The sequence below is a fragment of the Chionomys nivalis genome, chromosome 11, assembly GCF_950005125.1.
Source record: "Chionomys nivalis chromosome 11, mChiNiv1.1, whole genome shotgun sequence".
NCBI lineage: Eukaryota > Metazoa > Chordata > Mammalia > Rodentia > Cricetidae > Chionomys > Chionomys nivalis.
The window spans coordinates 26,448,110-26,474,732 of NC_080096.1; the positions used below are offsets into that span (position 1 = coordinate 26,448,110).

Below are 26,623 nucleotides of genomic sequence, written 5' to 3' on the forward strand. Positions count from 1 at the left end.
AGCATGCATTTCCTGTGCTTACAGTTCCTGCAGCACCTGGTGGCTGTCCCTCTCAGCTCTCTTGCCCTTTAGTTGAGAACTCTTATGTCCCATGGTCTCTGCTGGCTGCCCGAGGCCTTGCCCCAGAAACAGGATCACACTGCCCCTTTCTCATAGCATTTTGTTTCTTTTTCATTGTCCTGGGGATGGCCACTCAGTCTGCTGGGCTCTAGATATTGGTGAATCTGAGACAGAGGCCTGAATCCTGTGGGACTGACAGTTGGGCCTTTGTAGTTTAAGGACCTTCGCATACCAGAAACCGTCCGGGGCCTTCCTGGGGGCCAGAGGAAGCCTTGTTTCAAGTTGGGGCTGCTGCTCTGGAAGCCATCTCTGTGGGTCTCCACATCCTGAATCCTGTCTGGAGTTGAGGCAGGCAGGCAATAAATCCCCTTGGTGGAGTTGGTCCCAGCATGGGCCACCCAGCAGAAAGGCCTCATCAGCGGCCTCATTTGCATAAGATAATGAACCCGCAGTAAAAATAGGAAAAGAAAAAAATGGCCTGGCAACTTTGTTTCCATAATGACAGATGCTTCTTAAATGCTTAGCTTCTGTTTTCTGAGGAAGTGTCATTAAGGCCCTGTGGGCAGGATCCAGTCCAGCCTGCAGTCCCTGCGACCCGGCCTTGACCTCTTCTTAGCTTGCTCCTGGGCATTCCCTGGGGACAGATGCAAGGAACAGGAGCCTGGCTGAGGGGCAGAGAGGCCCCTTGAGAACCCTCTCACACTTCACTCTGATCAAAGCTTTTGGATCTTTTCTGACAGGGTGAGCTCCCAAAGGCAGAGAAGCGGGCATTCCGTTGTCACACAGGAGAACCACCTCAAACCCATGAGTTGTGCAGAGAGTAACCTGAGAAAATCAAGGCAGGGGTAGGAGGGTTTGAAGCTCATATCCTGCTCCGAGTTCATGTCATCTGTCCTGTCTGCCTCAGGAGATGGTGGAAGAGAAGGTTCGCATACTGTTGACTTCTGACGAGCTGGGCGGTTTACACCATCACTCTGAGTGGACAGTCCTTACCGTCACATGTTTCACAGGAGAGGAAACTGAAGCTGAGGGTACTCAGCTGTTTGCGCAAGGTTACACCTTCAACCAGAACTCTTGCGTGGGATGCTAAAGTCTTCAATGGATAAGTGGTCACTGCTCTCCCTGATCCCTGCCATGGCCTCCTTCCTCCTCACTCTCTGCTGGACCTGGAGTCCTCCCCGAGGCCTTGCGTGTTCATCCCCAGGACTTCTCCCGATGATGGACAGACATATTTCAATCCATAGAGTAATGGGTGCTTCTTTTACTGTGATTGTTTGGGTCTTGCCTGACCCTTGTCTGGTGATGAGACAGGAGGGTAATTTTTTTTTTTTTAAAGATTTATTTATTATGTATACAACTTTCTGCTTCCATTTATACCCACACGCCAAAGGAGGGCGCCAGATCTTTTTACAGATGGTTTGGAGCCACCATGTGGTTGCTGGGAATTGAACTCAGGACCTCTGGAAGAGCAGACAGTGCTCTTAACCACTGAGCCATCTCTCCAGTCCAGGAGGGCAAAATTTTCAGCATGCTGCCACCTCATATATGATGGGGAACCTCCTTCAGCCAATGACCTTTAAGAGGCTAGACCAGGTTGGGGCGTGACTTTTGGGTACCCAGAGAAAACTGGCCCGCCCAGCTCTCCTGCTATGGTTCCTGTCCTTCACACCTTGAGGTTGGACACTCCCACCCCTTGTTCTAGTTCCATGAGTTTTTCCTTTATAATAAAGAATAATTTTGGAATCTTTTTGAGTTACCTTGGGATTATTTGACTTGTGTTTTCCTCCCCTTTTACGTGTTCAGCTTCATCTGGTGTCCAGCTGCTGAAATGGTGCACCTCTTACAACGTTCTGGCCAGATCTTCAAATAAGAACTTTAGAAAAACCCTATCGGCTACTCAGAGATCATTTGCGATTATAAAAGACAGTAATCTTGAAACTTAATCATTGTTTTACTTTCACAGGATTCCATAGAAAGAACATCGCTCCCATGACAGCTGGAAGCAATTCTAGGAGACAATGTCTCCTCTTCCAACAAAGTTTGTCCTCAGGGTTAGGGATATCATTTATGGGTTGATTATTACTTGATAGGGGTTGGGGGTTGAGGTGGAAATCATGTAGGCCCAGAGATCTCCTTGAAAAAAAAAAGGGAAAATTGTATGGGATAATAGGTAGATTAGTGTGAACTTGCACTAACAATAATAATAGTGCGTAATAAAGTGAACACTTGTGAGCTATTATTTATGGACAATTTACATTGATATAGATTCTTGTATATTAATACAAGTTAAAATTATACATAATATTGAATATACTCCTATTTCTATTTGCAATATTTGTACACCAACACAAAGTTATTTTGTCAGATTGTATGCATGCATGTTTCTACCTCTGTTTAAAACATTTTGTAGCCAGGCGGTGGTGGCACACACCTTTAATCCCAGCACTTGGGAGGCAGAGGCAGGCGGATCTCTGTGAGTTCAAGACCAGCCTGGTCTACAAGAGCTAGTTCCAGGACAGGTTCCAAAACCACAGAGAAACCCTGTCTCAAAAAACCAAAAATAAATAAATAAATAAATAAATAAATAAATAAATAAAACATTCTGTATATGGATGCAATTTTTAGGATATATTTATCATATTGTATTATATATTTCTACCTCTGATCAAGATACTTATACATTATTTACATTTTAAGATCATTGTCCTCATTTACTGCACAGTTGTTTAAAGATTGTTTAATATTCTGATATGAAGTCTTAAAGTTATATAGTTATTAAGTATTATAGGTCAATAGTCATTCGTGTTTGTTATACTTATTGTCAAACTAATTAGGTTCTTTAAATACATAGAGATTGTATTCTGCATAGATAGGTAATCTTCAACCACTTCAAAGATCTGTAGAACATGGTATTTAAATAACTTAGAATTCTGTCGACATGAGACACGATTGCTCCTGGCAGCACCAATTTATTCATGAGAGAATGTTGAGCACCGAAGACACTCCACTTGGAATTTGTTTTCTTCTTGGCACAACTGGCCTTTGGGCAAGGAACTGCCCATGCCTCGACCATTGACAAAGTGCATGGTGTCTGAACTGGATAAGCAGGATACAAGGAAAAGAACTGCCAAACCTTGCCAAGACAGGGTAAGATGGTCCTGAAAATTTTCCTGCATTTGAAAATGGTCTGTCAGTTACTCTAGGCCTTAGCCAAAGTTGGTTGTTCAACATTGCAAATGAGACTTTGGGTGATTGCCCAGGTAGTCAGTTGTCTCTGGCATATACTGCACATTTTGGAAGTTGCTTGATTGCACTTCCTGGTTACTCAAGTAATATTATCTCCCTTCTCAGGCCTTCAGTAGGATTGAAGATTATATAGTTGTAGTTACCTCCTCTTATGATCTAGCCAACCATTTCCAATGCAAGGCTTAGACTCCTTAGGATAGAATGCTTATTAAAACATTTAACATATGTTCCTTGCTTAATATTGTTTATGCTGGTTGTAATTCTAATTTTATACTTGATATTTGTTCCTAGTATATATAGTCTTGTATTGGGTTTGGAACCCTTTTATTTAGACAAAAGGGGGAGGTGATGGGGAACCTCCTTCAGCCAATGACCTTTAAGAGGTTGGACCAAGTTGGGTCATGACTTTTGGGTATCCAGAGAAAACCACCAACCCACCCAGCTCTTGTGCTCTGGTGCCCACGCTCCACACCTTAGGGTTGGACACCCCCTCCCCTCAGTTCTGGTTCCGTGAGTTTTTCCCTGATAATAAAGAATAATCTTGGAATCTTTTGGAGTTAGCTTGGAAATATTTGACTCACATTTCCCCCCTTTTACACATTCGGCTTCACACATAGTCTCTGGAATTCTCCAGATCTTTCAATCTCTCTAACATTATGAGCCTATGTCTCATGACTATACTTAGTGACCTCTCTCTTTCCTCAGGTCACAGCTGATTGGATCACAAGTGGCCACCTGAGCCAAACTGTTTCAATCATAGCCACTCTCCTGGGAATTACAATTACACAGGCTTGAGAGTTTAACATAGGCCCCCACACTGGGAGAGTTTAGGGTAGGCCTGCCCAGTGAGAAACCCTGAACACATATTGAATGCTTTCTGATTGTGTCCTAGAGCAACATGAAGGATTTTGAGGGAAGTCAGCCTTTAAGTGAATCTGTCTATGTGAGTCTGAGAGGCAGAGGGGCTGCAGACGCCCCCTTCTCCCTGTCATCTGTAATATTCTGTCTTGATAACTTGAGAATGTTAACAGCATCCGACCACTACCCACCTCCAGCTTCCTGGCCAGTGAGATGCAATTTTAACAGGGGTTCTGATGGTAGTAGCTTTTCAGATGAGACTTCTAGAAGCCTGGTTTGCAATTCCTATGTCTCTCCCTCCAAGCTCTTGTGCCAGGCTGAGAAGAAGATGGCTGTCCATCTGGGCCAGCTCTGTAGTGTCTAGGGAACCATTCTTGCTCCCCACCTCGCACCGGCCTTTGGTCTTTCTCATCTCTCCCTCTGACATCCAACTCTTCCTGCTTAAAACAATCACTCTGAACTCTGACATGAAATTTCCATCCCCAGAGAGTAACCCATAGGGCCTTCTCTCTCCCAGCCGAGAGCAGCTCAGGAGAGATCTGACTAGCCAACATCTGGTGACGCATTTATCTGACCTCATCAACTATGACCAAAGGGACAGGGTGTCACCCAGGGATACAGCCGCTCCTTCAGAACCTGTGACTGGTGTATTGTGGTGGCACATGACCAAGAAGGGGAAAGACTGAGATCAGCCAGGTGACATTGTGGCCTTGATGTCTGAAATGAGACCAGGAACTTGTGCTGAAAGCAGCCACCTGCTCAGCGCAGGGTCTCCTTCCCTGGAAACTGTCCTTCCTGGGAGGCAGGAAATCAGCATAAACTGCCTGTGACCTCTGGTTCTGAAGGGAGATGAAGAACAGAAAACATACCTCAGGAGGAACCCGTTTTCTAAAAACATTTATTTAAAATTTAAAACCATATTACTTCATACAGCAAACTGTGCACTTCTGATATATCACAGTGTCTTAAAAAGGAAAATAATCAGATTTGTTTGGAAATTTATTTACATCAGCTTAGAATGATTGGCAAGTAACACAGTTACTATGAAACCCAAATTGTTACAAAATGTTTACAAAAAACTATATTCATAGAAATTCTGCATGTCCACAAAGGGCACCCCCTGAATGGCCCAGAGACCAGTGTGTGGGAACCTTGTTGAGTGGGAGTGTGGGGGGGTGTCCAGGCACTCTGGTCTGGGTAGTGGGACAGGCCAGGACTCTTGGAGTCCCACGGTGCTGTCTGGGGACTCAGCCCAGGAGTTGGGAGCTGAGGTCCCCACCACGGAGGCCCAGCCAGGAAGTCAGCCCAGGCAGGAATGGGCTGGGGTTTCAGAGCACAGTGGCGTGAGGGCTCCTGGAGCCTCTGGTCTCTGTGGAGCCAGGTCAGGACCCTCCTCAGCGGCTGGATTTAGATGCGCTTGGCCATGGCTGCAGGAGTATGCCTGGCCTTTAAGTGCAGATGGCCTGAGGGCTGGGGCCGAAGCGGAGGGCAGGCTGCAGACCACACAGAAGGAAAACTCAGGTCTCTTCTCCCCAGCACACTCTAGCGATGCTTGGACCCAGGAAGGGGCTGAAGGCCTCAAATTACTGGCAACAGACAGATCCAGGCATGGCAGGGACAGAGGTCTGTGGCCTACCTGTCAGGGGCTCTTTGCCAGCTGCCATTTAGAAGAAGCAACAGAAAGAACTGGCAGACAGTAAGGGGCTGTGCAAGGCCAGGTGCCGCCTTCTTGAATCTTTCATCTCTCCGGTTCCTTGGTAAGTCCCTCCCATCTTGAACATGTCGGAATGAACTGGGGCAGATTCTTGGCTGGCATCTGACTGAATCTATAGCTCTTCTTTTTACAGGGAGGCCTCAGAGTTTTGGTCTAGAAAAGCAAAACAGACAACTACGGGGTGATATGAGGGCTGCTCTTCTAGAAGGCAGGAGAATAAGTGCTGAACGGGCATGTCAGTGGTGCCCTCAGGCCTTTCTCTTTAAAAGACTCGCCATAGCTATGAGCTGTGGGTAACTTGCACACATGAGGCCTATGCCATCCAGGATAGATGCAGCCTGACACCTTCCAGGCCATCCTGCAGGCAGGCGTAAGAGTAGGGCCGAGAAACTGACTCTGTTTTCCTCATTCTTCTCCCTAGCACTAGATACCAGGACTAGACTGTGATGTTGGCTCAGGGATCAAGGACCAAAAAGGCCTTGTTCTCCAGACAAGCCCACTGCCCTGCCTTAGAGACGCCCAGGTGGAGACTCGCACCGTGGCTGCCCCTTCCCCGGTTCACCTGCCAGCTCCACACTATTCTGGCCTCTCTGCATGGTCCACAGCACTGATGCGGATGCTGGCAAGGCCTGGCTTGTTCCAGAGGGCTGTGTAAGTAAACGTGACTTTTCTGCTGCAGCCCCCATCTCTCACTGGGTCCCCACCCATACTGGCTGGGTTCTGTACACTGTGTGCAGACGTGCAGGGAAGGGTTGTATACACAGGGGTTGTGGATCATATATACACTGTGCATATATATATATAAGCATTATATATATATTTTACATTCATATATATATTGTACAGAACATTAGCCTTCTACCTAAAACATTTCTGTGACTTCACATAAACCTCAACTCTAAAATTTCAACTCCAGAATGTGGAGACAGAGGGCAAGGCCCCTCCCACTGCAGCAAGTGGCTCGGCCTATTCCAGCTGTGCACCTTGCCCCAACAACCTGGGATGTCCAGATGTATCTTACTCAAAGACCTGCCCACGGGGCTGGGTTCAATTCTCACATCTGTCCATTGGGCTGGGTGGGTTCCAGATGTTTACTCCATACAGTTGTTTGTCCATGACATCAGGGCCCTTCCAGATGGGCATCCACGCAGGGCAGTTCCAGAGGTGGACCATGGAGTTGTTGTGTTCAGATGCTGGTGCCTACAGTAGAGAATGTCTCTGGAGTGTGTGTGTGTGGGGGGGGGAGGGAATGACCTCATGTAGCACGAAGCAGCAGCAGTTGCACCCCACCTTCAGCCCTTCCTGGACTAGAAAGAAAGTTAGGAGAGGCAGAAGGTTCTTGGGGACTATGGACCCAGTCAGACTTCTGCTCTCCACGGATATATTTAATCTTCTCACCCCTTCCCCACTGCATGCCACAAGGGCAGGTCCCAGGAAGTGCTCTTCCAGCTGAGACACAGTCCAGGCTGAAGAGGGGCAATCTCCTCCTACGTCAGGGATTCTAAGTGGAGCTCACGGGCCAATACTCATCTTCCCCTCTTGTGCCACCCAGAGTGCTCAGGTTTCATCATCTGTCCATAGCAGAGAAACGGGATGTAGGTCATAGTGGCGGCAGAAGGAAGCTCCTTGTATAATAGCCCCCAGGGCCTGGACAGGCTAGATGCTGCCCCTCTGATGGGCTAGTATATGGAGGTGGAGCTCAGGCCCAGACATAGTGGCATGAGGTGCCTTCCATTCAGGGTTGGTCCACAGGACCAGGCAGAGACAGACAGCCGACACCTGCTTAGGTGTACCCCATCTGCTCCACCCAAACCCGCTCTGCTGTTTCTCACCGTTCCTCAGTGCCTCTGTGTGCTCCAGCCCCAGTTCTGTGCACCCCTTAGGGGGTTGGGACAGGTTTCCACTTGAATGATCTGCCTCCCTCTTGACTTCCTTCCCTACCCTGAAAGAGACACAGCTCAGCTGGGCAGGGTGGGCTGGCACTGGGATGGTCTCTAGGACAAGCATAGGATTTTCAGCCAGAGGGCAGACATTAGCCATACCTCTGGATGTAAGGCTCAAGCAGAAGGGGAGATCCTGCAGCATGCCACCCCTTTCCCCATGAGTCTATAAACCAGCCCAATGCCTTCACCCATCGCTCCTCATTCCCTCTCTGAACATCCTTCCTGCTAACTATGTCCCGTTCCTTCTCCCATCACAGTCTACGTATGTGCATAGCCTCAGAAGAACATGACACGTCTGCCGTGTCATGCACAAAAGCACATGTGTGATATGAACACGGATGTGGGTGTGTGTTATAAAACTGTATTGGACAACATAAGACAGTGGTTAATGAATACAGTGGATGAGAATGCTTTCATTATAATCCTGTCGGCAGGGTTGGTAAAAAAAAATAGAAAGAAAGAAAAAAAGAAAGGGAATGTTTCTCCTCCCAACAGGATACCATGAAGAGCAAAAGAGGAGTCACCAGTTGTGAGCCCCGAAGTCCCTGCGTCCTTCCCCACGGAGCCTCAGGAAAGCTGTGGCAAATGATCCCTCCTACAACAGGCATGCAAACAAACCCTGGTGTCCTGACTGATTGCTCTGCTGCCTCAACTCATGATGTGAACTGGAATTTGGGTTCACGTCTGCACATGCATGGGTATGAGTAAACACATGCATACACACATACACACTCACACTTCATTTTCACATGACTTCTCCTGCACAGCACACACCCACCCGTGGGGCACACACAGCAGTCTGTTCTGCCCTCCCCTGCTGTCTTCAGGGCACACAAGTGTGTGTGCACATACTCATACAAGGACCTCTGATGACATGGCTTCTCCTTTTACATATATTTGGCTATACTGCAGGTTGTATCCTGCTCCCAACCTGTCATTCATATACAGATGCACACACATGTGCACGCGTGCACACACACAGACACACACAAATTCATGCAATCTCACATCCATCCATATACTCATCAGAACCCCATCTCAACATGGCTTCTCCTGTTTTTACATAGATGAGGCTCTGTTGCTGGTCCTGATTGGGCTCCTTCCTCCCCATTTCACTTGTGTATACACACACACACACACACACACACACACACACACCATATACAACCAGGTCCCAAAGGAGGCCCCTATTATTGCCTGCTACTGACTACTTATATACCCATGTCTGTCCTTTACCACCAGCCCCCAAGACTCACACACACAAAGTCACACACACAGACATGTACACACTCCTCCCTCCTGCCAGCATGGCTTTTCCTATTGTTCCATGCACTGGGCTTGGCTGCAAGTCTCCCTTCTCATCCCTCCAGTGAAGACAGACAGTCAGAGCTCCCAAGAACCAGCATGAGGGGGTTAATCACATATGCCAGTGGGGGACCCTGCTAGGCTGAAGAGGTTACTTTACTTCTGCCGAGAAGGCTCTTGATCTCTAGATGTAGCTCGTCCAAGCCTGGCAGCACCAGGAAAGCGAGGGAGAGGGGGACTAGAGTCCCCCAGTCTCACCCCATGTTGTCAACCCTGGTCTCTCATCGGAGACCAACTTCCATCTTTAGCAGCTGTGGGGGCCCTGATGGCCCTGTCATGCTCTCTGTAAGGACACTTTTTGCCTAACCCCTCACATCTGGATTTTTCCTAAGACTTTTATAGTTTCAAACCTCCAGAGTGGGAACCACAGGTCACTCATTGGTTGTCCCCTCCCTGGCTTCTCTTCTGCCTCTTCTTTTCTCCCCCAGACCTCCAAGACCATAGCTGCTCCAGACAAGAGACCAAGACCGGCATGACCTTGTATCTCTGTGTTGGGTCTTTGGTTAATTTTCCAGGAGGCAGCTTCTCCCGCCCCACCCTGGAGGCCTCTGGAGGTCTCATCCCACTGCTGAAAGCTTTCTTTCTCTAGAGGGCTCTGTAGATTGGGCATGCCCAGAAAGTTCTTCGGTCCACTCTGGCTTCTCCGGTTTACCCCAAAATTTGTCTGCGGAGGGGAACACCAACCCCTCTTTTGACTTGACTTGTACTTCATTTGGGGCTCTTCTTCTCTTTTCAGGATAACAGAGGGAAGCCAAAAGCAAATGGGTGGGGACAGGAACTCACTGATGAGTAGATGGTGGGAAACCCAGGGTCCTGAATGCTGACTTGCAAAGCTGGTCTGCTAGACCAAGGGCCTGTGGGCTTTTCTTAGCATCCATATTTCTTCTGCTGGCCTTCCAATGACAACTGAGTCTTTGGACACTCCTTACAAGGGAGGGTGTCTTCTCTTCTCCATTTCAGAAGTGGAGAAGAAATTTGCCATGGTTGTTACCTCTTTCACGTTCCCAGAAGTGTGCCTTGGGACACTGACCTCAAACACCTGTGATCGCAGCCTCCGCCTGTGCATTCTCCTTCTCCCGTACCAAACTCCTCCTTTCCACACTGCGTTCTGAGTTGCCAAGGGGCTTCTGTGGGTGAAGTCAAGTTGAGAAGACCAGACCCAGGTGAACAGCCTTTCAGAGCTGAAGACTTGTTTCTGTCCATGCGTGGGTGGCTGGCTGCCTTTGGGATCCCACCAGCAGCCTCATCAGAACATCCTTCGGGTGTTCAAAGTTGGAGTCTCCGCTCTCATGCTGCATGCTAGAAGGCCCCGGGCTTGAGGGAAAGGAAGAGAGGGTAAGAGCCATCTTCAGAGGCCTCCGCACAGCCATGGCAGAAACTCCTGGCGGTGGAGAAGAGAGGGGTGGTGGGTGGAGCCTGAGAGGCATGTGCTTCCACTGGCCTTCACAGCTTTAGAAAGCCATAGAAAAGACAAGAGGAGATGAAGCCCAAGCAGCTGGCCTAGGGCCCACTGGTTTCCTGGTAGGTAAGAGCTGATGGCCCACAGCTGGATGTGAGTAGCAGCTCCTTCCCCAAGGCCAGCATGAGATGAGGATGTCCCTTCCGGTCTCCTTTGCTTCCTCCTGCGTGGACCAGGCCTGAAGTCCTCGCTGTACCCATGTCTACGGGAAGACAGGGGCTAGCGAGGTGCTACAGCTCATGCTGTCCTTGCCCGGAAGCCTGCGGTCATTAAATGTGTGCATGTTGATGACCGCGTCAGTCTTGACCATCATTGGAGGCTGTGGCTTGTGCTTGAGGCGGCGCTGGCAGGTGAGGGAGAAGCGGATCTCATCGGCTACTGTGCCGCAGAAGGAGCGCTGGGGAGAGACAAGGGGCACAGTGAGACAGACCCTCTCCCTCTCCTTCTCCTGCACTGTGGCCACCAACCTCTCGAGTCCTGGAAAGAGGCCTGGGAAGTTCTCAGGAGACAAAGGGGGAGGAGCAGATGGTATCACCTCTCTGTTTTACAGAGGAGCCCACAACTCCCCAAATGCCATGCCCATAGAGCGTAAGGGGTTTTGATGAACTTTCTGGGGGATCACCTAGACTCTAACTTTTTGTTCCCATGAATCCAATAGTAGGCCCGGCCTGGAGTTAGGGGTGCAGAAGCCCGAGACACATGCGGGGAACCCATTCTGATGGGTCCTCCAACTTCTGCCTCCTGCTCAGGAGTCCAGCCTGTGTCTAAGGTGATCACCCGGTGAAGAGGTCCCTTTAAGGACCTTCTGATCACGGTTCCTGCAGCTAGGCAGAGGGTCAGTGGGAGGGTCATTCCCACAGGTATCTAGGAGCAGTGGCCCCGGACTTAGATGGTGCACAGTAGGGCAGGCTGATGGCCCAACTCAGACAGCAAGGCTATCGCTAGAGCACCAGCGCCAGGAGGGTGCGTGCAGGCTGTGGTACGGGCGAGGTCCCCCACCTTTCTGCTCGGTGTAGAACATCGTTCTCTTCAGCCTGGCTTTCTGCATCCTGTAAGTGTTCCCCACACACAAGGCTGCATGCTGGAAGTCAGCACAGGGCACGGGTAAAGCGAGCAGGAGAGGACTTGACCAGGGAGTCGCCAGCTAACAACGGGATGGGAACGGGCAGCAAGCACGTGGGTGAGTAAATCCCCCAGCCAGTCATGCCTGTTATGAAGAGGCTAAAGCCGTGATGTGGAAGAGTGAAGCATGGAGAGCAGGGACTAGGGAGGGCTAGTTATGGAGGTGAAAAGAGTCACAATCTATAGGGCCAGATGACGCCAAGAATACGGGGTACTTCAGGCAGTGCCCTCCGGTAGGTGCAAAGGCCGGGAGGCATGCTGGGTGTGTCGTGGACTCTAGAGGAGTCCTGTGTGAGGGAAAGCAAAGGGCGAGAATGGAGAGGAGCAGGTCTAAGAGGTGGGCCAAGGCCAGGCCTTTTATGTTTTTTTTAGTGAAATTTAGAAGTCAGTTCATTCTTAATGGGGATTCCTAAAAACCCTGGCAGCTGTTCTTTTTCGAAGTATAATGTTTAACCGTCTCCGGTTAAACCTTTAGGTATTTCCCCAATGTTTTATGTTGTGGGCTCACACTTAGACAACCATCACATGAGTCAAACAATCCATATTCTTGACCAAGTCAGACACCACCTAGTCAGCTGCGGGGGTGGATTTCCATTGGAGTGGTCTCCTGGGATGGTACCTTTCCATGTTTCTCAAAGGCCGTGGCTAACTCATACAGCCAGGCCTGTCTCTGCCTTCTCTTGGTTGCTTTCGGCTTGCTGATCGTTAAACAACTCCAGTTCATTTTGATGGATCTATCAGACACTGATTGTAATGGGCCCTCCACATGTGACCCAGCGGCAGGCTCCTGTCAGCCACACTGGGCCCGGATGCTTTTGAACTTCTGCCGGGAGAGGCGATTGCCTAACCCAGAGGCTCTTGGCTCAGGTTCACGCTTAAATCACCCCGTGGGCCTTGTGCAGACTCTAGAGCTGGGCTCCACTATGGGCCAATTAAACAGAGTCTCTGGGAGTGAGGCCAGGGTATTAACACTTAAAACTCTCCCTCCATGCTTCTAATTTGCCACGGGACCCAGGGCTGCCGCCCCGACCACGCTTGAATTAATCAGGCAGGGGAAGACTAGCTTCACTGTTCCTGCACTTGGGCCATCCCTCAGAACTTTTCGTTTTTAAACTTTTCATTATGGAAATTCCCTAATATATGTGAAAGTAGAGAGTACAATATAACGAACCCTGTGCCTCTGTCACCCAGCTTCAACAATTACCCTGGGGGTTCAGGAAGCTGACATGGTTTAAATTAAGTTTGAAACAGGGCACTGGCTGCTACGGAGCTTGCCGTTGGCAGTGGAGTAATGTGGTGGGCAGGAAGAACCGGAGGCTGGAAAGTTAGCCTGGGGGGCGGGCTAACGTGGTGGAAGCTGGGAGGCCAGGTAGATGGGAGGCATGGAGGCTTCCAGGCCAGGTGTGGAGGCTGGAGCATTGTTTGGGTGGGACTGACTGCATACTGGCTGGGGATGGAGTGGAGCAGGGGTTGATGGGAAAGCATGCTCGAGCAGGACAGAGGAGAGCAGGGAGGTGAGAAGAGACAGCGCATGCCCTTGGGAGGGTGAAACCAGCTTAGTCTTGCCCTTGCCTTCCTTCCCTGTCCAGCGCAGCCTCCGCCAGGGCCTCACCTGCTCCCGCTCCGCCGTCTTGCGGAGTTTGTATATAAACTCGCCCACGGCCACCAACACGGACAGGACTAAGCCGGCGGCCAGGACGATGAAGATGCCGCCGATCTTCTGGATGCCCAGCGCGCTGGCCTCCTTGTTCTCCTCCTCGGGGCACCCGCTGCCTCGCCACCACTTCTCCTTCATGATGTGCAGCTTGTCCTCCTCCTGCAGCTGCAGAATGGCAATGGTGATTTTGTCCCGGTAGGGGGAACCTGTGGAGGGGGCAGGGGCTTGGTCAGTGAGGGCTGCTTGCCAGAACTGTGCCTTTGCCAGCCAAAACAAGGGCTTCTCTCATTGAAGTCCGCTTCCAAGTCCAGGTAAGGTAAGTGGGAAGGCCTCGCTCACTGGATGTGGGTCCCGTGGCCCTGGAAGGCCCCGAGTAAGTTGGTGTATCAGAAAGGACAGGGCAAGGGGAGGGGTGGTCCCAACTCTCACTGCTCCAGGCTAGGGCTGTTCAAGTCAGGGGTGTGGCTCCATCCCTCTGCTCCTGGCTGAGGGATCGCAACCTTCCTGGATCCAGTGGACTGATCCTGAGGACTGTGTGTATGTGAGAGGAGGGTGGAGGGGCTCAAGAACCTCCGTCTGCAGCACACCCCTCTCCCTGGGCCCCGCTCACCCATGGGGGTGCCGATGCCATAGCCCTTGGAGTCAATGAGGCCACCAATCTGGGTGAGGTTGCAGTTCCTCTGTGTGATGTACTCTATGGTAGTGGACTCCATGAGCAGCGCATAGTCGGCCGTTAGTGTCCGCTGGATCCCCTCCTCATTGTTCTTCACCAGCGCAGAGGGCTTGCTGCTCATGAAGGCCCACATCTTCTCGAACGTAGAGATCTTGGATTTCTGGGTGGCAAGGAATGGGACTGTTTAAGGCTAAGTTACGGAGCCCCTCCCCGCACGCTCCGCCCCCTTTGGTCACTGGGCTCCAATTGTCTAGTTCTGGGTATACTCTTCGGGGTGCGGGAGCACCACCCATTGCCTGGGTAGAGAAACTGAGGCCCTGGGAGGCGAGGCGCTGAAGTGCACAGCCGGGGACTACTGAAGCTGAGATTCGGACTCTGGCCCGCTTCCTGGTAACCCTGCATTTTTGCCAAAGCACAAATAGTCTTTGGAATTAATTACATTTGAGACAGGCTGGCCTCAAACTCCACAGGTAGCCGAGGAGGACTTCAAACTTCTGATCCTCCTGCCTCTGCCTTCCAAGTGCTGGGATTACAGGCGTGTGCCATCACATCTGGTTTATGTGGCACCGGGAGTTAAATAAGGCTTTATGTATATGAGACGGGCACTCTGCCGGCTTAGCTGCAGCCCCAGCTCTTGGACTAACTTCTTCAAAATGAGTTTTCTCTAGCATTTGTTAGGTAACTAACAAGTGGAGGCCTTGTTCTAAGGATTTTATCTGTATTCACTAATGGATCCCTCACCGAAATCACAGGAAGTTTGTGTTATTAGCCCCATTTTGCAGATGGGGAAGCTGAGACACCATTAAGGAATCCACCCAAGGCTATCCAGAGACTAAATGGCAGAGTCAGGCTTCAAATCCAGACCCTCTGTGCCGACCCATACAGCCGCACTGCACCCCAGGAACCACTAGGGGGCGCACACGAGGTCAAAGCTCAATGAACTTTTGATTCCCCGCTTTCACTTCAGGTAAAGCTGGCTCCCTTTTCATATTCTGTGTCAGGGGAGGACTTAGGCATGGTTCTGGTCTGTTCTTCTCAGGACTGAGAGAGACATGGTGTGAACTTCAGGCAGGAAGGTGAGGCTTCTGGGAGCAGTAGTCTGCTCCATGCCTGAGACCAGAGGCACTGAGCAGGATGGCAGGCTGGTGGGTGGGCTGTTGTGTTTGCCCCAGATAGATTCAGGGGGGGTCCTTGGGACCAGGAGAGAAGAGAGGGCTGGGCATGAGTGCCTCCTGCTGTCGGGGCATGCTAGGTGTTTAGGAACCTTCCTGGGAACTGAATGAATGCCAGCTGCCTGTCCCATCAGACCAGGCTCAGAGAGTCCCATTGTATCGGCTGTTTCCAAGTCTGGATGTGGCTTTCTGTGATGTCAGCCTGTCTGATTGGCACCCAGCCCAGCTCTGGTGCACGTGACAACATGGGTGCACTCCCACAGGCTGGCACAGGCTTGGTGGGGTTGGGGGGAAGGCAGGGAATGAGGCCATGCCTGCCAAAAGGAGCAGAGAGCCCTAAAGGAATGTGTACTTCTCTCTGGGTGCTTCTGGGCGCTGGCAAGGGATGGGCCCTCTGCAACTGGCTGCTGAAGTCCATAGCACGCCCCAGGGGAGGAGGCGACAGCAGAGGAGAGGGCATCGGAACAGGAGGCAGGAGCCTTTGGACTCCATCTTAGGTGGAAGCAGCTGAGTGCCACAGGGCATGAGACCCTTCACAGAGCAGCTGCTCTCCTGCCTGCCATCTCACTTGCCTCAAAGCCAGCGCCCAAAGGGTTCTGAGGCACGGACTCTCCCGGCTTCACCAGACCGCTCTAGCCTGCAGCCATCCCTGCCCTCGGCTGCTCCACGGGCTCCACCTCCAAAGCCTGCCACCTTCCAGCTGTTTTTCCACCTCAGCTCATCCCCAAGTGCTCCCCCGCTAACTCGCTAACACCTCTTCCCTCGACGATGACTCTCATTGCCGGCTTTTCTGGTGTTCCAGATGTTTCTCATTTTCCAGATAATTTCTGATATGCAGATTCTCCTCTGTCAGCTTCTCTTGGCCCCTCCTCCTGCTCTGCACGCCTCTTCTCTGGGCACTGCACAGCTTCTAGTGACCCCCACTTCCCGTCAGTCGCACCCTAGTTCTGTCTCCTCCTAAGTGTGGACTGGATCTCTTGGCTTGCCTTTGGGTCATTTTCTGGAAGGCCTGGAATGGCACTTCTGAGTGACATGACTTTGTCCCTCATCTCCCTGTACATTCCTCGGCTCTTCTCCCAGGTGGTGGTGGCGGTACTGTCACTATGAACTGCTTAAGAAGAGAGTCCCATGGCAAGGGCAGAGGACAGCATCTGGCCGAATCATAGCAAAGTACTTTTCTTGCACAGTCCGACAATCCTGGGGGAACTGAGCATGTGCATACGCCATGAACTAGAAGCCACACCTCAGAGTGACTGCAGTCTTGGCAGACAGCTGGATCGCAGCCCACTGAGGAGCCTTGAGCCAGAGCACTCTCAAAGCCCCGCTGGATTCCTGACCACACGTGACTGAACAACAGATGCTATTTTAAGACATGAAGTTTGGGGTAATTGGTTAAGCAGTGGATAACTAATACGCTCTCACAGACGTGCTCCTGAGATCTGTACTGCTCCCGATCTAGCTGCATGAGCAGACAGTCATAAACTCTAGCTCTTCCTGGGATCAAATCACCCAAGTCCAGCCACCTTCACTTTGCTGGACCCACTGCTCCCCAGATGCACTGCTCCCCAGGCACGCTGCTCCCCAGATGCACTGCTCCCCAGGCACGCTGCTCCCCAGGCACGCTGCTCCCCAGATGCACTGCTCCCCAGGCACGCTGCTCCCCAGATGCACTGCTCCCCAGATGCACTGCTCCCCAGACGCAGTGCTCCCCAGGCACGCTGCTCCCCAGACTCGCGGGCATTCTGGGTGTTCTGATATAACTTCCGTTCTCCGTCCAAAGACTCCAGCTCCTCAGCTGTGTTACATCCCTGCCTCCTGCTTCCCAAATTCTGTTTTCTACAGAGGTAGGAGCCAGGGTCGGATGAAGCACCACGACTCTCTTTTACCTCCTAATGCATCTACCTGTGAGTTCACCATCAATCCATGCATGCATCCATGTATCCAACAGGCATGCATGTACCCCCTAATCCAGCCACCTAGCAGTCCATGGTCTAACCGCTCTACAGCCCACGCATGCATGTACCCAGCCCTCTTTCCTCTTCTCATTCTTCCTACCCCACACTACTGTCCTCCTCATCCAGTCTATAACCGCTCTATTCATGCTCTTTTTACATATGTGCATCTCTCCTTCTTTCACATCTGTCCATTAGCCATCAGCCACCCTTGTCCCCTCTCACCCATCACGTCCCACGCAGCTAGTCACCTATAGCTTCTTGCTCTTGGCAAAAATAATCAGTGACCCTTTCTGCCAGCCTGCCCTCCTCCCTGTGCCTCAGGATGTGACCAGAACGGCTTTCTGTCTCAACTCCATCTTGCACCCTCTACCCTCCATTCCTCCTACTTACAGGCCTCTTCCTGATGCCAGCAGAGATGCTTTTCCTAGATCATAGTCTTAGGCAGGGAATTCAGTACAAAGAGGGAGATAGGCTCTGATGAAGACACATCGAGATCACCGGTGGGTAAAGGGATAAGGAAGGGTACCAGGCAAGTTAGGATGGCAGATGACACAAAGCGGAAGTCAGCTGTGACATGCCTCTCAAGAACTCTACCTTGCAGTTCCAACGCTCACACGAGTCTGCAGCCTGCTTGTTTTGGGTGTCCCGCACTGTTCTTGCCCCAGACCCCAACTGGGCCCCATTGTCAAATACACCTGTTCATAGTCTCTCCCCATTATTTTTTTATCCTCGAACAGTTCAGACATGCTGGAGCACAGCCCCGAACTCCCCCCTGCCCCGCAATACGTCCACCACAGAAAGAAGCAAAGTCCTCTTCATCAGAGGCACGCGTTCCCACTACCGGCCTGAGCTGCAGTCACCGTGTCCCTGGGGAGTGGAGTCCCACATACCGATGGCTCCGGAGTCATCTGCTATCCTGGCTCTGGTGGGAACCTTAATAAGGGTGACTGCAGAGCCAGTCACCTAAATCAATTAATGGAATCGTTTGGAGCAGCCAACACGGGGCGATCTGCCAGGATGAAGATGCTTTATTTATATCAGGGAGAATTGGCAAGAAAGGGAGTTCCAGACTCACGACTCTCTGTTTCAGCCTCCTCGAAGAAGCGGATTGATTTTCCCCAACCGAAGACACTTAATCTTGAGAATTTAACATTTCTGTACAAGAGAATGTATATGGGGCTAGATGTGCATATATAAACACATATCTATCAGCTCTGAACGCAACTAAATCTCAGGCAATGTGTGCAGAGAGGCAGCTGAGTGTGGCTCCGTGTGAGGCTTCGGGTGTTTTCCATTATGGAGAAGAGACCTTTCCCATATTAACTGATTAGCTTGCCTAGCCCGGGGTGCATGCGGGGGTGAGGGGTGGAGTTAGGGCCCCATCAGAACCATGTCCTGGAGCAGCTAGTCACATCTCCTGGTTTATTTCTGTGGGCACCAGGAGGCCTGAGTGCCCATCTTCTGCTATCACAGTCCCAAGAGAGCCTGCAGCTGTCCTCTCAGAGGGCTCTAAAGAGGAGGGCTGCAGGTGGAGATGAGAGATCACAGAGGGCTCGGCCCCGCTGCATGGTCCCTGGAGTCACACCAGCCTGTGTTCAAAGGCCAGCTCCTTCTGAGCCTCACCTTCCATGTCTGTAAAATGGGGCCTGTGAGGACGCCTACTGCCCTGGGCTATCATCAGCGTCAGCGGAGGAAAGGGATAGGGACACTAGCGAACACAAGAGCCCGACCCTAAGGGGGAAGGGACTGCGGGGGCCGGCTCAGTGAAAGTGCTTGCCTTGCAAACACAAGGACCTGAGTTTGATGTCCAGAGCCCATGTCTAAAAAAAGAAAAAAAAAAAAAAGTTGGGCATGGTGACATACGGTTTACAATCTCGGCACTGGGGAATCAGAGATAGGTGAATCCCTGAGAATCATTGGTGCCAGCCTAGCCTGTTTGGCAAGTTCTAGGCTAGCGAGAGACCCTGTCTCAAAATGAAATGGATAGAGCCTTAGGAAGAGCCTGCCTGAGATGCACCTGCACACACATACACATGAACATCTGTGCACATGCATTCAGGCCACACACACACGCACACACACATGTGCACACGCATGCACGCGCACACACACATACACTCTGACAAGGTCTGGACACAACTCCAGACTAGGTAGGACTAGAAGCCAGAGCCGGTGGCTGCCTTTGTGCTTCAGCAGCCGTTCTGAGGAGCGCCAGCTTGGAAATACCAGATCGCTCACATTTGCAAGAGACTGGAGTTGTGAACATTTCGAATGCAAAAGTCTCTAGATTTCAAAATGCCAACAACCAGCTTAAAAAATATTTCTGCAGGCTGGAGAGATGGCTCAGCGGTTAAGAGCACTGGCTGCTCTTCCAGAGGACCCGGGTTCAATCCCCAGCACCCATATGGCAGCTCATAACGGACTGTAACTCCAGCTCCATGGAATCTGGCACCCTCACACTGATATATATGCAAGCAAAACACCAATGCACATAAAAATATTTCTGCATCAAAGTAAGCAATGGATGGGCGTCAGAATCACGTCTATGGGGCAGATGGGCCTGTGTCACCAGCTTGCATTAGTAAATAGTGAGGCTGTTCAACATTGTGGGACATCTCCTGTACAACGGAAACCCTTCTAAGTTGCATCTAGGAATTGCCTAGCTAAACATTTCAATAATTCTGTAAACTTGAGGACAGTACCACACCCAATTCACAGAAGGGAAAACTAAGGCCCAGGTCTTCGGAAGTTTAGGTGTTGTCAGTGACTTCCCTGCCACCCTGAATTACCTTACCTATTGCTTTCTTTCTGCCAGCTCCTTCTAGAATTCTTCTTTTTGTTTTGGAGACAGGATCTCACCATGTAGCCCTCGCTGGCCTGGAACTCACTATGTAGACTAGGTTAGCCCTGTACTCATAGAGATCTGTCTGCCTCTGCCTCCCCAGGGATAGATTCCTTCTGTTTTCAGAGCTGACTCCCAGCTTCCTCTCTGAGCAAAAGCACATGGTCAGGATAAGAGGCATGGAAATCTACCACAGAGCCCATAGGCCCAGTCCAGAGGACCCAGAGAAAGGACAGTCTACAGGTGTCAAAGATGCTTTCTGCTTAAGCCACCTGCCTCGGGAGGGGACCTTGGGGCAAGATATTCCCTGAACCCCGATGAACGCTGAATGTCTAGGAGCTCGCTGAATCTGCTAGTGAACCAACATAGATAGGAATCGGCATTTATCTGTCCAGGTGAGCAAGGTGGGGTTTGGAGCAATGAGACACACGCAGGACACACCCTGGGTGTTTGATTGCAACAGGCTAGACCAGGCTGGTTGCTACCTGGTCCTCCCACCCTGCTTCTTCTGCAAGTTAGGAGGGCTGTGAAGGAGGGCAGCAGAGGGAGGGGCTGGAGAGACTGGGAGCTGAGGTCTGGGTAGCCTCCTGAGTCTCCATCTTGGGGAAGCATCACTGTTCAGCTGGAGCACAAGGATGCAGGACAGTCCCTCCAAACCCCTTCCAGGTAGGATGCTGCAGTTGAGGCTGTGTAAGGGCGAGGGCTCCGCCATGCTCAGGGCTGGGGAGCCTGGCTTTTGAGGCTCCAGATTCCCATGGTTTTCCCCCAGCAACCCCACTGTGCTGAGCTCCCAGTTCTACCACTCAAAGAGGCCACAATCCCCGCAGAATCTCTTCCAGCATCTTCTTCTCCCTTCAAAGCTGCCCAGCTCCCCTGCAAGGAACTCACCTCCCCCACAGCCTCCTTTACATTTTTGCCTACATAGTTTTACAGCCAAACAGTGCTTTCAAAAGCCTCCTTTTTCATCTCCTAATTAATTTTTATCTTCCAAGACAGAGGGAGGACAACACAGGAGACAGTGTTTGTGATGTCTGCTGCTCCCTGACAATCCTTCCAGCAAACCTCCTTCAGAGCCAAGGGGCATACTCAGCCGCCCAGCTTCCTGCAAGCAGCCGGCTGAGCTCAAGGGGCCCGGGACCCAAGAGCTGGGTGTCCTGCTTCCTGTTGCTCCCTCTCTCATGTTCTACTCTTAGCCATGGGAGTTTTATTTGCTTATCTATTTTGGGATGTGTCTACATGCTCTCTCTCTCTCTTGCACATGTGTGCATGTGTGTGTGCACGTGCGTATATGTGCATATATGTGTGTGTATATGTACATATATGTGTGTATGTGCATATGTGCATATATGTGTGTATATGTACATATATGTGTGTATATGTGTTTCACGCTTGTGAAAGCTAGAAGTCATCTGGTATATTTCTCAGCTGTTCATTTCTTGAGACAAGGTCTCTCGTTGCACATGAAGTTTTACTGATTCACCTAGACAGTCTGGCCACTGAGGTACAGGGATCCTTCTCTATCCACTCCACACCCAATGCTTGGTTACAGGTGGGTTCCTACATGCCTAGCTTTTCCATAGGTGCCGAGGATATGAACTCGAGTCTTCATGTTTCCATGGCAAGCTCTTTACTAACTTAACCATTTCCTTAGCTCCATGTGCACCGCCTAACCAGGAACATGCTAACCACAGAAAGAAAGTTAACTTGCTTTAAACTTGGGATATTTGGGGTAGGGGTGGGGTGCTGCATGCTTGGTGCCTATGCTCACCCCTGCCTCCTGCACTGGCTTCTCTTGGCTTTGCCATCTTTCAGTCCCACCCCTTCCACAGCAGCAGACACTCATCTTAATGGATAATCTGCCAAGTCACTACAATGTGTCAAGACTGTGCTGGGTTAAGGGCATGGCCCAACCCTCCCTGGCCTTGCTATTCCCCTAGAGAGACTGTGGAGGACTGTGGTGGGATCCTGAGAGAAACCAACTGCAAGGACATAAGGAATACAGGCTTGACAGTCAGGTGTGGTCCAAATCCCAGCTCTGCGGTTTTCCAGCTGTGTGTCATTAGGCAAGTCACTGAGCCTCTCTGAGCCTTGCTTTCACTGTGTGTAACATGGTGGGGATGAGACTCCGTCTGTCTTGCAGGGTTGTTAGGAGGAGAATGACAGAGAAACAGGTGAAGGAGGGCACACACCTGGGACACCAGGGCCGGTTGCAGAGAAGGATTAATTGGTATCAGGAGAGCATGGGAGTAGGGCTGGTCTTGCCTGGGGACACTCAGCTGCTGCTTCTAACTAATGGGCCCTGGAGCCCCAGAGTCCTGGCTAGGGAGCAGATTCTGGGTCCCTCCTCACTGGGCTGCCTGCAGGGGAGAAGGGCAAGGGTGCAGGGGCTGCTTGATGCTGAGGACCGAGCTCGGTGGGGAGCTGGGACTGGGCTCTGAGAAGGCAATCTGAGCATCTCCGCATAGAGGGAGGCGGGGGGCCTCCAATCAGCCGAGATGAGCCTGCACTGGGCTTATTTATGCCTCTTCGCTTTGATCAGGAGCCCTGCTTTGAGACGGCTCATGCCTAATTCATGAGAAACTCTGGTAGTCAAAGGGCTGGGCTGTGGCCTGAGGACAGAGAGTGTGAGCAGGCAGGTTTGTGCGCAGGCACACGCATTCAGACAGAGGCACACATGTATACATGATTTCTCTCTCTCACACACACACACACACAAGTATATGACATTCTGTGCACACATACACACAGATACTCTGTCATGCACATCTGTGTTCCTAGATGGTGATCATGCATTTGCGCATTAGCACACATACAGATACAGATGCAAACATTCATGTCCAAGCACAGATCTACCTATGCACAGATGGGCACACTTTCACGCATGTCACATGTGTATGAGCAAAATGCTCATTTACATGTGTCATTTACACTATACACAGTCGGTCATACATGTATGTTCATACTGTCAGCCTTGCTCATACTCTCAGGGCTTCAACAAGTGCCTAGTGTGCCTCTGGCAACATTTTATTTCCCCTTGATCTCAATGCACACTGTGCCCTCCCCAGCAGACAGTGTGACCAGCTTCTGGTGGCAGTAGCCATGGGCCAGGGTAAGTCCCCTTTCCTCCTCCCTCCTGCCCGCAGCCTCAGGAGAGACACGGGGAGCTGGCGGAAAGTGCTGGGGCTCGAGCACCCATGGGATGGAGCCATTTTACACTCTAACTTCCTCCTTTATTTCCTCAGGCCCCGCTGGGGCTCATTCCTTTTCTTGAAGTCTCCAAAGAGGCGAGGGCTCAGGGATGAAGAAGCAGAGCCCAGAGCAAAGGGAGATACACAGGCTTCCAGACTGGTAGAGGGCAGCTGATTAATAAGCCAACAGATGTACTGGCACGGCTCTCAAAGCCTGATCCTTCCAAGGGGTAATTAGAGGACCACATCTCAAAGTATCCCCTGCCGCAGAACTCGTTAGATCTCTCTCTCTCTCTCTCTCTCTCTCTCTCTCTCTCTCTCTCTCTCTCTCTCTCTCTTTCTCTCTCTCATCAGGGCCTCATGTAGTCCAGGATGATCTCCCACACCCTATGTAACTGAGGCTGACCTTGAGCTACTGACCTTTCTGTTTCCACCTCCCGAGAGCCCAGACTACAGGTGTGCACCACTATACCATTTTTTACTCTGCTGGGATCGAACCCAGAGCTTTGTGCTCAGAGGGCAAGCACTTTACCAAATAAGTTATATCCTCGGCTCAGAAGACTCCTTATGAGTCCACCCTAGGCTTCCAGAGTCAGATACGTGTGTGTGTGTGTGTGTGTGTGTGTATGTATGAACACCAGTACTCAGTCTTTTTTGATATCATAGGCTCTGTGGCATCGGACACACATTCAGGTCCCACCAACACTGGTTTAGCACCTAAGTTTTGGAGAAAAGCAGAAGAGGATGGGGCCCAGTTTCTCCAGATGTCAATCCTCAGATGAGCCAATGATCTGTCGGGGCTCAGTTTCCACATATGGATTGGGAATAATTACAGTGTTCATCTCACAGGGTTTAAGAAGGTTAATAGAGGCCACGCAAGGAGCAGAGTCTGGCCCGCTGGGAGTGCTCAGGCTGCGGCCATTGTTACTTATCTAGAAGCACACCGAACTACTGCTTCTCGAGGTCAGGCAGAGTCCCTTGGCCTCAACTATGATGTCAGAGGGGAAAACAGAGGAACCGAGCCAACACTTCCAAAGCTGGAGGAGCAAAAGTCACAGCTGCTGTGAAAGCTGTCACACGGGCAGGAGACAGGGACTTTCCCTGAGGGCGTTCTAAGAGAAGGGGAGGGGCCTTATGCTCTTGGAAATGGGCAGCTCATCCACCCCAAGACAGCCTCTTGGAGATGGAGACCCCAAGCCAAGAGCAGGGTGCCAATGGTCCCAGGACTGTCTGGGACTAGACCATCTCTCTCCTCCTGCCTCATCTGATCCTTTTCTGCTCATCTTCCTTCAGTGATCCACATGGCTTGCCCCAGAAACTTTCAGAACTTGAGACCAATCTACATGGCTCGTCATCCCAGCTCCCTAGAGTTAACTGGTTTTACCAGAGAGGGACTGAGACCTGTGGTTTCAGACCCCTGGATTCCTGGTAGTGAGAGGGAGGGGCAGAGCTCCCTGCTACTACCCAGTAAAGAGTACAGGAAGCTCCAGGTGACGCATGGAAGAGGAGACGCTCACCTTGAAGAAGGTCATGGTGGCCCCATCCTTGACAGCACCATACTCAATTTTGGTCTGCTTGGCCAGGTCGTCGGCAGAGTCAATGGGCGACTCCATGCGCTCCACGGTCAGGAAGGCAGCCAGGTTGGCCGTGTAGGAGGAGATGATGATGAGTGTGAAGAACCACCAGATGCCACCGATGATGCGGGTAGACAGGGCTTTGGGCATCAGTTCCGAGCCTGGGAGAAGGGAGGAGATATCATACAGTGTGGAGACCCCGGCAGGACCTGGATACTCACACAGGTGCCGGGGCCGTTTCTCCAGACTAGCTGAGCAGTCCCATGGTCCCTCGGTATCGCTGGAAACTTGACTGAAAGGCAAATTCTTTGATTCACCTCAAGAGTCAATAACTGGAGGTAGGGGTGGGGAAGGATGGGCAGTGTGTGCACTCAGCCCTTCGGGTGAATCTGATCCAGGCTGGTATTTAATAATTTACACTCTACACACACACACACACACACACACACACGCACGCACACACGCACACATACAGATGCGCGCACACACACAATACAGATACACACGCGTGCGCACACACACAGACATGCGCACACACACACACACATACAGATACACATGAGTGCACACACACACAGACATGGGCGCGTGCACACAGACAGACAGACACACACACATACCATTTCATAGGTTCCTTTGACCCTCTGATGCCTATCTGTGGGCCATGGCATGGGGGTCGGAACCTATGGGTTCTAAAAGAAAATCCTGTTCCCAGTTCTCTGGGTGATCTTAGGCCAGACAATTCTCTTGCTCTGGAAGAACTGTCCTTCCTCTGCCCCAGCCTCATGGAAATACTGAGATGCTGCAATGGTATAATTTGAAGAGAGATGCGTCAGAAATACGAGCGGTATACAAATATGAGATTGCTGTGAGGCACTTGGCAGGAGAAGAAAAACCAACATTTTTGGAAGCTTTCTGCTGAAATATATCACTCTTCCTTCCCGACCTTGGGCGCGGAGCACAATTCAGATGAAACCTTCTAACTGAAGTAATTAACTCGACGGCTTTCAAGAGATTTAAATAGTGAGCGGCTCCTGAACTTTCTGGAATATTTGGAGCTGCAATCTGAAAGTGCCTGCTTTGATATGGATGATTTTTTTTCCACCTCTCAAAGAAGTCACTCAAGGGAGAGATTTTCAAATACATACCTAGCTCTCCACCCCCACCCCCATCCAAACCATGTGGGGAACGCGCTGGGGCCTGGACTTGAGTAGCAGCAGGCAGCAGCGGAGAAGTTATCACTGCAGCGAAGGGCCTTCTAGGTCCTTCTCAACTGTCACTGAACAAAGATGATGGGCAAAGAAGGAAGGTGAAGCTTCAGGACGCTTGTTAACAGCGGGGACAGATGGAGGCACTTGCCATGAAAGCTGCCTGTCACTCCCCAGCTGCTGGAGCCCACAGAGCGGGGGTGGAACAAGTCTATTTCCTCTTCTGCCACACTTGAGCTCCACAGTGCTTCAGCCTAGTGGACGGCTGTGTGACGGGCAATAGGAGAATGCCCTTCCTTCCTTCCTTCCTTCCTTCCTTCCTTCCTTCCTTCCTTCCTTCCTTCCTTCCTTCCTTCCTCCCTCCCTCCCTCCCTCCCTCCCTCCCTCCCTCCCTCCCTCCCTCCCTCCCTCCCTTCTGAAGAGCAGGGCTTGTGCTGGGTCTTGAGGTTTCACACAGGGGTGTGAAGGGCAAGGGCCTTGCAGTTAGAGTAGGCGCTGTGTAGGCTCCCATCGGGTCATCACCAGCCTTTACCCATTGAGTCATCCTGCTGCATCCTCCCCCCTTTTGAGGCAGGGCCTTGCTTGTC

The 26,623-nt window shown here is 51.1% G+C and overlaps 1 protein-coding gene across 2 annotated transcripts in view; it reads right to left on the reverse strand.

Annotated features, from left to right (window-relative positions):
- Nucleotides 1–5,050: 5,050 nt before the first annotated feature.
- Nucleotides 5,051–26,623, reverse strand: part of Grik3 (glutamate ionotropic receptor kainate type subunit 3) — a 221,288-nt gene continuing 199,715 nt past the window's right edge. For both annotated transcript variants that reach the window (XM_057783968.1, XM_057783971.1), the window contains exons 13-16: nucleotides 24,772–24,989; nucleotides 14,035–14,257; nucleotides 13,380–13,630; nucleotides 5,051–11,042 (exon numbers count right to left, since the gene is read on the reverse strand). In XM_057783968.1, the coding sequence (XP_057639951.1) occupies nucleotides 10,848–11,042; nucleotides 13,380–13,630; nucleotides 14,035–14,257; nucleotides 24,772–24,989 (887 nt within the window). In that variant the 3' untranslated portion in view covers nucleotides 5,051–10,847. The remainder of the gene's footprint in view (nucleotides 11,043–13,379; nucleotides 13,631–14,034; nucleotides 14,258–24,771; nucleotides 24,990–26,623) is intronic.